We start from the raw sequence: 13447 nt of genomic DNA on the forward strand, positions 1-13447 counted from the left end.
TTCTAACATGCATATATGAGTTCATGATTGATTTTTCACTAGAATAACGTTTATTGAAATCATTGGCAATATTCGTTCCCAAATTACAGATCGTACCGGGCTTGGAGCCGAACCGGAACGAAACCAAACGAACTACACCCTAAACGGACCGGAACAGAACAATAAACAATATCGTACGCTAGCCTGGAGGGCTAACGCGGTCTCGATCAACTAGATTATTAGTTGAGAAAATTCGTTATCGATATTGTTTTTGGCACATTTTGCCTGTTGTAGGATAAGTACAACGATACACCGTGCTCCAGTACTGAGTCGAGAAAATTTCCAGCTCGAAAAGATCCTCGACCTTATAGGGAATCGAACCCGACATCAAAACCATGTGGGAGAGCTAGCCGACCGACATCGCTAACCACAGAACCACGAGGACCAGGCTCGTTCCGATTTTCAATCAGACCGGACAAGACCAAGTTCCAGACCTAACTTTTCGTTCCAATATCGAGCACTTTAACACTATTATCATGAATTTCTCAGGAATTGCATTCAAATCCTCTTTTCTTTAGTGCCGGAAAGTCGGTTATTCCCAAAAAAAAAAATTTTTTTTTGAAAGAGAACAGATCTCGACGTATCATGCATATCTAAGATATTTGGCATCAAAAATTTCATTCAGAAAGCAGGGCTGATGAGGGCTGGTCAAGTTGGTAAAAAAGTGACTCTAGTGACTATTTTTCGGAAAAAAGTAACTTTAGTGACTTTTTGATGAAAAAAGTGACTTTTGAGTGACCAGCTTAAAAAAAGTGACCAAGTCACTAAAAAGTGACCAACTTGCAGCCCTGCAACAGTCGTCTGCATTCGTTTCGTTCTGATAGATATTTACACACTTATAATCAGCTTCTACGAAACCTTTAAGGTTCTTAGAGTTCATTTTTATTTCATGTTATTTGTTCACCGAACATAACAATATTTTGAAAATTTGCATTAAAAGCATTTAATTATATTCCGTGCGAATGGCATCACTGCGTAGCGTAACACGCTATCCAGAAAAAAGAACAACAGGGCTCAGGGATGTTCGAGAAGAAGAAAAGTAAGAAGCCAGTTGTCGCTCCTTAGAGTGGCAGAAAGGATAACTCAGGGCTTTAAGTGCTGCCTGACTATCACAGAAAATGCAAATATTTGCGTGTCGATATGTAGTCATATTTAGGTTGGACTCGATTATATATTATTCGATTAAATATCATTTTAGATTCTATTATTTATAACAGGTTTTTTTTTCTATTTCTATTATGACTTCCTTTTCACATCTTTTGAACCACGTGTTCAATCATGATAATCCATCAGTAAATTCTTAACTAGCCCGTTCATGTGATTTCGATATTGTTCAAATCAGTTGTGATACATTACAGACGAAGTTATTGTCCGATTACAGTTCGGTTACGTCCGATTACAGGTGTTATGAGGCAACTAGACCTTTCATTTGACACTGATTTTGTTGAAATCGGTTCAGCCATCTCTGAGAAAAGTGAGTGAGTTTAAGTAGTCTTTGGAATATGTTTCTTTTCATAGCACTACTTCGCATTTTCAAACATAACAGGCAAAGTAAAAGTCCGATTGCAAAAAAAATCAGTTTGGTCTTATGGGGTAACTAGACCTTCCATATGACACTGATTTTATAAAAATCTGTTCAGCCATCTCTGACAAACATGAGTGAGATTAAATAGTCTCCAGAACACGTTTCTTTCCATAAATTTTGAATCACATGTCCAATCTTTATAAAATTCAAAAGTTAAGGGTTTCTAGGTAACCCGTTTATTTAAAACCAATTTTGTTAAAATCGGGTGCGTAGTTTCTGAGATAATAAACTTTCGTGTTTTTCACATTTTGATAAATAACATACAAACCAAAAATTCGATTTCAATACATTTTATTAGGGTTTTATGGGGCAACTAGACCTTTCATTTGAGAATAATTTTATGAAAATCGGTGCAGCCATTTCTGAGAACATCGAGTGAGATAGAAAAGTTGCACATACACACATACAGAAAATGCTCAGCTCGTCGAACTGAGTCGAGTGATATATGCCATTCGGCCCTTTGGAGCACTTTTATACCTTCGGTTTTGCCAGCGATTGCTATACCTTTCTAGGAGAAAGGCAAAAGGAAACTCATAGAAATGCTAATTTTTACAAGGATTTGAATCTGGAAAACTAGAAATGTTGGATTAAATTAGATCGAGGTTGCATTAGACATAGATGGCATCAGGAAGTATATTTTATTTACATATAAACTAATTGAGCAAACTAAAAAAATTCACGTTAATTTTCAATATAAGAATGCGATTTGCACTATGGAAAAAAAAAATCTTGTACGAGTCATTACTGGGACAGTTTTGCACAGTTTTTCTTTAATTTACATTATTCGGTCAAGAAATGATCGAAAGCATAGATAGAATCAACATTTAATATTTTAAATGTTCAAGCTTCGCCAGGTTTTAATTAGCTAATGTTGAATGCGGTGAGCAGGTGTCTATTCATCCGTCTGCAAACCACTATATATTCCCATAGCGCACTCCTGGTCGGAATCTGTTTTCCCACCGAGATTTTCCATCAAAGCGTTAAATTTATTCCTGAGTTAATCTCTTCAGCATGCATAATTTGATGTATGTTCATGAATTATTCATTAAGCATCTCGTTTTCCATATCGTCTGGGAAAATCGTATAGATTTGACTCGAGCTATCTACACTACACACAGGTCGGTATATTATGTATATATTTGTGTAGGTATGTACATAGTTACAATTCTCTTTCTCCGATTCACACCACGTTCACATATCTAGCAAAGTCAGCAGCGTATTTACAAAACGGATAACGTGCACCACAGACCACAAGCCTGACAATCTAGGGCGGGAATTTCCTATTCCGAAGTTTGAAGTGAGGTAAAAACGATCTGAAGCATGAATTTCATACAGACTGGCTTCTATCTTACCTTGAAGAAAAACTTTTTGAGCAGTTTCAGCACATCTTCAGCATCGTCTTCTGTAATTAACTCAATCGAGATGTTCGTGTCAATCTCACTGGAATCGTCGCTAGGGATGGATTTGATTTTCTCCTCTACACTGCTATTGGGCGACGTCATTTTGGTTGTAATGCGGCCCAAAGGCGGTAATAGCTCCGACAGCTAAAGGGGAAAGAGATAAATCATGAGTTATACAGCTGTATCAATTTTCGAACCCATTGATTCACATTTCGCGTTATAAAAAATTCTGATATCGTAACAGTGCATGCAAATCCAAAGCTATACGATGAAATTATTCACTAAACACTTACAACATTTGAACATTTGAACAAGATAAACTAAGCGATCAATTCTAATGAAACCATATAAATAATTTATTACATGTTTTTCAAGCAGAAATATGTATGTCTCCTAAGAAAAAAAAAACAGAATTGATTCACCCAGTGGTGCAACCTACCTTAGTTATACCATCATATCAACCCATTTATCAGGTGACACTAGAAACGTATGCGCTACTATTGCGAAACAGAATGAATTACAGAATTTTTTATATAAAAAATGGTGCGAACGTGTTAAAAATGCCAAACATTTATGGCTTGTTCTCTTTTTGATATTTTTCTCGAACTCATAATACATAATCTATTTTAATTTAATATAAAAAATTTACCACTTTTAATCGTCAGTAGATACATACTATGGCCATTACTTCTAAACATCATCAGTCCTTATATGGACTACAGTAGAATTCAATAGAAACCTTGCCAATTCTCCATATTTAATTAAGTTCTACTAAGACGTTCAGTAAGAAGTCTATTTATAATTTATAGTTAGTATGAACTTCTGTATTCAGAGATCAAACTCAACATACACTAAAATCGAATTAATTTATTCTGAAATTTATTTCGAACAAAAGGCTTTATGCCAGGCAATTGGTATACAACACTTCGATTGGTATACAACACTTGGCCCTTAGAGCCATTAATTTTGCGTTAAATGTTAAATATCTCATATAAAAGAATACTCTTTGATCAATATCTTGAAATCTAAGTCGCTATTCAAAAATCCACTCGGTAGGAATCTGGGGGAGCGCAGCAGCCTTCATTTGAGCCCAAGAACATCAAAATCGGATATTGCGTTCTGTAAGTGGAGTGCGTTAGTATTTAACAACGATAAAACTAAATTTGCCTTTCGAAACTGTTGTTTTATAGAAACTAGTAATTCAATCGAAAATAAACCAATTTGTATTATAAAGTTCAATCAAAATACTCTGCCAATATAGAGAATATGCGCAATTGCAAATATTTTTATAAAAAAAATGTGGGTAATACAGACCAAATTTTTGGCGTTGGACTAACGTCTATCTGGAAGGTAGACGCCTGAATATGAAAATCCAATAAATCAACCATGGAAAAAGTGGTTTGAGCGCTTATATATCAGTCATTGCTTATCAGATCACCGAGGTTTTGGTATCAACCGAACAAAAATTTAAGGTTGAGTTTTTATAACAAAAACAACCAATTGATTGAGATAAACTATTGAAAAAATCGTAAATAACATGGATTGTCTAAATCATACCGAGCAACCAATTACTACCTTTCTACCCAGCACAGACGACACTAAAATATTAACCAATCTGACTTTGTAAACAATTTGTTGTTGGGGGGAAGGGGGGGGGGAGCCTGAGAAAAGTTTTCGTTTGAGGGAGCCTGGGAGTAAACTCATGCTCAAGTCCTTCTGATATCGAATGGCCTGATTCTACTAAGATTCGAACCTATGAACCACGCTTGTCAAAGCGGACTTTGTAACCTTGTGGTTACGAAGCTCCCCTGAAACTGGAAACTGGCTCGTACCGCAGCCAGTAGAGCGGTAGCTGGGCAGGCGACTGCTCAGCTGGTGCTCTACTAATTGTTATCGACTTATCGTCATTTAATGATAAACGAACTTAAAATTGATGAGAGCATTTGAAACCTTGGCTCACGATTTTTCTACCTGAAGGTCTACCACATTATCTTTGAATGGTAGCATGGTTTTGTGAAAAAAAAAACCGTCGCTTACGTTGCTTCGCTGATGCAATGCGCTAAGCTTTGGATAAGCGAAAACAAGTCGATGCAGTTTACGTCGACTTTGCTAAAGCGTTGGATAAGGTGCCTCACCTTTTGCTACTACAGAGAGTGGGATTCCAGGATTGGCTCACGCAGAGGATGTCGTCGTACCTTAACGAGCGCGATACATGAATAAAATAAATAGATATGATCAACTTACGATAAAAAATGGTTTATTTTACCTGCGTTCTTACTTCAAGTTCGCCTTACGCATCGTATACGTATTATCAAGGAAATTTATATCCCTGATAAAAACCATTCAATCTAAAATAACGGCTAGTAACACAATCATAGCCAGATTTAGGGTGGTCCAGGGGTGCCATCACTTCTCATGACTCAAGATTAGAGAATTTGTTATACCTAACATAACAGAAATTGAAATAAAACTAACACAATCTGTAACCTTCCTTTAATTTATATTCTTGTGTGACATATTCCTTTTTTGAAATTTTACAAGGTACCTGGCCTGCGGGCCTGCACAATCCTTAATCCGGCCATGAACACAATGCCAAATCAATGACGATTTTCTCGTGAAGGAAAAAAATGTAAGCAAGAATGTTAATTTCATACACATACTAAACGGTAATTTTTTGTATAATTTAATTTCCATTCCGTATTTTGAGCTTTGGCTACAGGAAACTGCGTTGTTATGACAAATAACTTTCGAACTCCTAACCTAATAAACTTGAAACGGAAACGGTTCAAAACGGATAATGAGGATTTGAGCTGCGAGAGCGTAGTAGACTGGACAACGCGGATGATGGTGATGCTTGCAGAAAATAGTACCATTGAGTGTGTGCTAGTAAGTCTTCCGGTGTGAGGAAGATATCGAGAAAATATGCATGTGCATTCCTTTATTGCTGGTAATAGTACCAAAAAAAAATTAAGACCAAAAAAACTTTATCGAAACTGGATTGCAATATGAAACTGATTAATAACGCTACTTGTGGCCTTGATGGAGAAATTTCGAATAAGAAGTAAGTTGCCCCGAACGAAAAGTAGACACTGTTAGCACAAGTGTTAACGGGTAACAACTAAAACTTGGATTTTGTTTTTCGAAGTTCTCAGACTCAACAATAAGCACGCTCAGAGAGAAATTGGAATTTGTAAATATATTTAAGTTTTTTTCCCTGAACAACCACCCGAACCCATTTGTGGCCGAAATACACAATACAACGTCAATCATAGGTGTATTTGAAAATATCCACGTATTTGATAATGCCACGTGTACGGGATATTTTTACCAAAAAAAAATGGAAATATGCCAGAAATTGGATTTGGAGTCATTGTCAGCTATATTTTAGATGAATTTGGAATCAATTGATTCGTGGCCTCTTGTTGAGAACCCTTTTTTGTTTTCTCTCGTTACTACTTTTAGTTTTTTTCAGGATAATTTGAAATCATTTATCATAAATTTTACTGTAACTTTTTGAAGCATCAGTATCATTCATGAATGAACCATTTTGAGCTAATTTTGGAATAAATTTTTGCTTTGCGCTTTTAGGCTGAATTTGAATAATTTTTTTTTTTTTATTTCTTCCTTCCCGATCAGAAAGACAAAACAAAAATGTAACAAAGGCTGTTAGTTTGTAATGTGAAAAACCTTTCAGCTTGTGTTTAAATTTTGATCTCGTCAGGTTTTAAAAAAACAGAAATCATAACAAAAAATATTCTACTAATATCAAACCCATATCAAACTTCGTTACTAACATATCAGCTTTCTAACAAAATTAGATAGCACATAGAACAGAATGATAACAACCATTGTTATAAACAACAGGTTTTGATAGAGACGAAAGAATTCTTAGATTTGTTTCAGAACAACTTCATTTCAGGATTTGGTATTATATCTCAATCAGATTCAATTTTGTTATCAAAAGCAAATGGGAAAATACAAAATCGTATCAAAATATGTTATTTGTATCTCCCGTTGAAAGAATTTTGTAATTCTTTAGTTATGCTCTTCTGATTAATTAATTTGAACCAAATTCAAGATCATTTTCTTAATTTTTTTTCTGGATTCTATTTTATTTTTTCAAGCCTTTCGAAGTATTTTCGGATGTTTTGAGCTACATTTATGACAGTTTTCATGCATTCTAAATTATTTTAATATACAGGTCGGACTCGATTAACCGGAGGCACGATCATCCGAACTCGATTATCAGTGGCTCGATTATGCGGAGAAAATGGCTCGATTTTCCGGAGTCATCTTACACAGTAAAAAAAATTTGCATTACTTTAAATGCAAATAAATAGAGCATTGGAAACCATGTAATATTCCGTGTGGCATTATATTCACATGCAATGTAATTGAATATATTGTGAATTTGCATGCATATTTATATTCGAAGTTTTAAGTTTATATCATTAACGTACAAATTTACATGATGTAAAACGATTCTGTATTGTGCATTATTAACGGTGTGAAATTGTATATGTTTTTCACTTTATGTACTAGAAACCGTTATGTGCTTTCATTTGTATTAATTGTAAATTAAATTTTTTGGTACTGTGTATTTTCGTCAATTTCATATTTTGTTTACATTTATGATGCTTGTATTTTATCGATTCTATCTACAAATGCCAAATTTGATGCAATATTTCTCGCTATATACTGCGTAGTTAATTCGATGCATAAAAAAAGGTGACACGGTTGATTCATCTCATTATGATCAAGTTTTTCACATTTGACAAACATCGACCTACAGTCGCTAGATAATTTGTATATTTTTTATTGGCATATAGAGTAATACCCCCGGGTATTTTGGCCAAGTTTTTTACTTAACCAAGGTTTTTACTTAAGTTTTTACTTAAGTTTTTACTTAAGTTTTTTACGTAAGTTTTTACTTAACAAGTGGCAAAAAGTTAGAGTAGTAGTTTAGGACATGACCAAAATATGTTTATCTCTGTTTAAATCGAACATATTTTGGCCATGCCAAGTTTTGACAGCTCTTTGTTTACAATCCGGCCGTTCGCATTGAACGGAGAAATAAGTGGACGGAACGAACGGAGAAGTAAGCAGTTTACAAGTAATTGTTTCTTAATTTATAGTCATCCTAGTATTATGGGCCAGTCTACATTTTGTATTGGTTTCTAACATATTTCAATAACTTTTGATAGTCAAATTTAGGTTGAGTGAACGTGAACAACGGTCTTCAAGCTTAAATGAGACTATTACAAGTTATTGACATACGTTAGAAACCAATACAAAGTGTATTGGCCCATAATACTGGTTGGCCTATAATACTGGGATGACTGTATTACATTTAATGATTTGAAACTGGCACTGCCTGCAAAACTGCTACAAACTCGATTTTTTTCATTTTCTGATGCCTAATATTGCGAAAGCCACTATTTCTACTCTAAAAAGAACGATGATGATCTAAAATATTATAAGTCTAAAATATTTCAACACACCGTTCTAAAAATAACTGTTCTCGATGAGTAAAGGAAAAAAATTAAATGAAAAATCTGCTCGATTATCCGAAGATCTCGGTTATCCGGGGTGAAACATTTTTCAAAACTTCGGATAATTGAGTCCGACCTGTAGTTTTTTCTTGAATTTGGTATTTTTTCTGGTTTCCATCCGTCCGTCCCACTGTTGACACGAGGTCTTCAAAAAACGATATTTTCGTGTCTAAATGATTTGAAAGTAGTGAAAATGAGAAAACCACTTTGGTTAGTCCATATTGGTGGACCCCTCGGGCATCAAGGTGTGAAACGGTTTTTAGAAAAATTGTATTTTCAGCAATTCTTGATCTTTTCAGGTCTATTTCTCTTAAATTCATCATTGAACAACTAGTCGTTGTAAAGAATAATGATAGTGTTTCCATTAGAAGTAGGAAAAAATTGGCCGCTATTTGGGATTTTATCAATTAAACATAATTTTGAGTAAGTTCGTAACCACCACTTTCAAATCTGTCATCACCATTGGAAAGCTGAGAAAAAAGGCTTTAAGATACATAAAAAATGGCTGAGCACCGAATTTACCTTACCATTTAGATCTCTTTTCGAAGTCGAGCTTCGAACCGTTCAACGCAAAACGCGCGGCTAATATCAAATAAAAGCAATATGCTGAGCCTGTGGTGTGTCTCTGTGAAACGTAATAATTGTTTAATTGTTCAATGGTTGCCACTGCCTGTATGCGTGAGTGAGGACTTTTACTATGGGTCTGTTCACAAATTACGTAAAGTAAAAAAGCGTATATTTGACCCCTTTTCACATCGTTCACATAGTTTATTTCTACACCAAAATAGAACAGCTTCACACACCTTCTCTCCCCCTTGAGAGCTACGTAATTTGTGAGCAACCTCTTCGACGACTTTTTGCTTAACAAAGTTAAGTTCCCTGTACGGAGTATAGTTTTCGCACGTTTAGGAATTGTACAAATTATTGTCAGGTGTTTTTATTGCTATTATTACACACTGTTGAAAATCATGAAATTCAATAAACTACAAACAACAAATGTAGGAAATGTATACCAAGGTATAGTATGAACCAAGTATATCCTGAGAAATATGAAGAGAATTTGCTTACTATTACTAGCCAACTTATAAAAGGCCATTCAAAAATAACGGTACGTGAGTGCATTTACTTCCCGTAGACTATCAAGCTTTTTACACATCATAATGGCGGCCGCTATAATGCGTGTTCGTAATACAAGAACATCTCTGCCTACGTCAGATTTGGGATTTCTGAAAAATTGGCAACACAAATGTTGAAAGATATATTTTTCTTTTGATAGAATATATGAAGACTCCAAACTGACGTAGGCAGAGTTGCCAAACGGTGGGTAATTTATTACGAACTTTGCATTATAGCGAACGTCATTATTGCGCGTAAAAAGCTTGATAGACTGTCTAGACTTTATGTTTTGAATGGGACAGTACCTTTTTTGACTATTGTTTTTTTTACCATTTTTTGGAAACTCCTCTAAAAATTTTCAAAATGAAATTTTGCATTAAAAATTTTCTTAATTGGAAGGCTAGTTTCTAAGCTGCCAGAAATTTCTCAATATTAATCAGTAAATTTTATGCCTTCCTGGTAGTACCGCGCCACTGGAAAGGACCTTCTCAAATACGAACGGTATGTGGCCTACTACGTGAAATTTCGTCAAATGCTAAGTATTGTACGGAATGAGACAGGTTTATCAAAGCAATAATTAATTGTTTGTATGCTTCGGCTAATATTTTTTTTTAAATAATAACATTCCCATGTGTCCCGTTTTCGAACCCATTTGTCCCGTTTCTCCATTTGAAATCTCATTTATCTTCAAAACAACGTGCTGGTTGTAAGGAGTTCACTGATAAAATTAGGAGAAATAGATCATCAAAAAGATCAAGAATTGTTCAAAATACAACTTTTCTATAAACCGTTTGACCCCTTAGTGCCCGACTGTTCCATCAATATGATATAACCAAAGGGTTGTCCTTTTTTTTCATTCCTTTTAGTCATTTAAACACAAAAAGAACTTTTTTGAAAGACCTCATGGAGACCTCATACTAATTTGAGGTCAATTTTTTAGATATTTTTTTGCCTTTCTCTTAGAAAGGTATAGCAATTACTGGCAAAACCGAAGATATAAAAGTGCTCCAAAGGGTCGAATGTCTTATATCACTAGACTCGGTTCGACGAGCTGATCATTTTCTGTATGTGTGTGTACAACTTTTCAATCTCACTCGATTTTCTCAGAGATGGCTGAACCGATGTTCGTGATATTTTTCTCAAATGAAAAGTCTATCGGATTTTTAGTTTGTATGTGCTATCGGATTTTTAGTTTGTATGTTATTTATTAAAATGAGAAAATCATAAAAATTCATTATCACAGAAACTACACAACCGATTTTGACGTAGGACTACGTCTATCTGGAAGTAAGGTACCTGAATTTGAAAATCTAGTAAACCAACCAGGGAAAACTAGGAAAAATTGGTCAGGTTTTGAGCGCTTATATTTCAGTCATTTATAATCAGGTTATCGAGGTTCTGGCATCAATCGATCAGAAATTCTTTTACGGTTAAAGTTATGTAACAAAAACAATTTATTGTTTGAAATACACTATTGAAAAATTGGTAAATAACATCGATTATCTGAATCATACCGAGCAGCCAATCATTACCTTTCTTCCCAAGCACAGCCGACACTAACGGATACAACCGATCTGACTTTGTAAACGATTTGTATTTGTTGTTGTTGTTTTACTCGAGGTCACTTTATGTTTCCGATGCTTTTTTACTTTCCTTGCCAGTCCCTATTTTTCTTAACTCCTCCCTCTTTCCAACTACTTGACGAAACCTTAATACATGAGGTACCATTTGAAAATTTCACCCCATCATTTACATTCCAAAACCGTACCAGTGACATACGGACGCTAGGTGCTAGCCGTTGAAAGGAGGAAGGGCAAAATAGTACTGGTCATCTCGCGCCAGGTTTCACCCGTGATGCTGGTGGCTGTTAGTAGTACATGATTACTGCAAAACTACTAAAATGGCTGGGATTCTGGCCGAAATAACCAGAGAACAAGAATCATCGGCAACTGGCACCTTTTGGTGCCTCAAAGGGTTATAATTAAAGTGGCTAGTTGAATTTTCTCTTTTACAAAAGGGGGAAAGCCTTGTAAATAAGCATTTTTTTAGTGTTCATTTTTCGACAGCGGCCGGTGCAGTGAATCGTTCTGGTCTCAAATACCGAATAGGTTCGTATTTGCTGTTTACTGAGAAAGGGAGAACCTACCGAATTCGCTAATTCAAATGTTTGGCCTGCCATTACAAGCTACGAAGGAATGCTTGAAATTCGAATATCTGCGAAGTGGAGATGCCAATGAAAATAGGGTTTCATTCATATATTTTATTTATATTAGTTATTGTTCAAGGCGTTCTAATGTCTCAGCAAATAAAAATTCACTGTTAGATAAAACATATAGAAAAATACCGTATTCCTACGTCATGCGGTTGTGTCTTTGATAACACCCAGAATATGTTTTAAATGAACAGTCTACCCAAAAAACCCCGAACTTTTGACTTTTATAAAGATTGGACTTGTGGTTCGAAAGTTATGGAAAGAAACGTGTTTTGAAGACTATTTAATCTTACTCATGTTTCTCAGAGATGGCTGGACCGATTTTCATAAAATCAGTGTCATATAAAAGGGCTACCCCATTAAACCCTATTGATTTTTTTTGCAATTGGACTGTTACTTTTCCTGTTATGTTTAAAAAGGTGAAATCCAGCTATGAAAAGAAACATATTCCGAAGACTACTTAAACTCACTCACTTTTCTCAGAGATGGCTGAACCGATTTCTCCAAAATTAGTGTCAAATGAAAGGTATAGCTGCCTCATAACACTCTATAGAATTTTACTGTAATCGGACTGTAACTTCGTCTGTAATGTATCAATATGTGAAAACAACGAAACTTCATTATCTCAGAAACTACACAACCGATTTGAACAATATTGATATCAAAGGAACGGTAGTTAGGGGTTAACTGATGAATTTTATAACGATTGAACACGTGGTTCAGAAGTTGTGAAAGACAGTCATGTTTGAAATAGAAAAAAAACTCCTATAAATAATCGAATCTATAATAATATTTAGTCGAATGATATGTCATAGAGAAAATAATAAATACACTAACATCTAAAGAATAAAACCTACTTATGGATCGACGTACAGGCAATGCTAGTCCAGCTTCTACTCGTGAAAACCTGGTGGCAAACATACCACGAAGATTGAATGTGGTTTTACGAAACAAAGGACAAGCCACGAAATATTGAAAGTGACTTTTGCAACGTGAAAGGTCACTTTGCTAACGATATGTAGAGAAATAAAGCTAATTTGGATTGTTTTTTATATATATTTCAATAGTGTATTTATTTTTTTTTTTCACCACTTTAAAAACACTAACTCACTTTCGGACTAAACTTAGATCTTTCGGTGCAAGTCGGAACGTTTTAAGGAAATTTTATAATTCCTTTTAAGTTTCAATTTTTTCTTACCTCCGATACGTTTTTAGATTTTCTTCCCTCAACATGTTCTTGGTCACTTAAAGTTATATTCCAGATTACTTTTTTTTGGCTTTTTCTGGTTTTTTGGGATGTTTTTCATCATAAACTTGTGTACGCTTTATTTCTATCTTCAAGAAACTCCAGTGTTTGAGGGTAATTTAGGATAAATTTTTGATAGTAGCTTCCGGCCTTTTCCTGACACTCAATTCACAAAAATCTCAAAAGTCTCTTCCAACTTCGGAACCAATTGCAGCAGAATTTGGAACCATTTTCTGCTTTGCCCTTTTATGGAATTTTGGTGTATTTCTCAGCCCTTCAAGGTTGAGTTTTGATGGG

The 13447-nt window shown here is 34.9% G+C and overlaps 1 protein-coding gene across 4 annotated transcripts in view; it reads right to left on the reverse strand.

Annotated features, from left to right (window-relative positions):
- The window catches only part of LOC129730582 (arylalkylamine N-acetyltransferase 1-like), a 106115-nt gene that overhangs the window by 18378 nt on the left and 74290 nt on the right, over nucleotides 1–13447 (reverse strand). For all 4 annotated transcript variants that reach the window (XM_055690023.1, XM_055690024.1, XM_055690022.1 and 1 more), the window contains one exon: nucleotides 2977–3168. In XM_055690023.1, the coding sequence (XP_055545998.1) occupies nucleotides 2977–3168 (192 nt within the window). The remainder of the gene's footprint in view (nucleotides 1–2976; nucleotides 3169–13447) is intronic.

This window comes from Wyeomyia smithii, chromosome 3, assembly GCF_029784165.1.
Source record: "Wyeomyia smithii strain HCP4-BCI-WySm-NY-G18 chromosome 3, ASM2978416v1, whole genome shotgun sequence".
Taxonomy (NCBI): Eukaryota; Metazoa; Arthropoda; class Insecta; order Diptera; family Culicidae; genus Wyeomyia; species Wyeomyia smithii.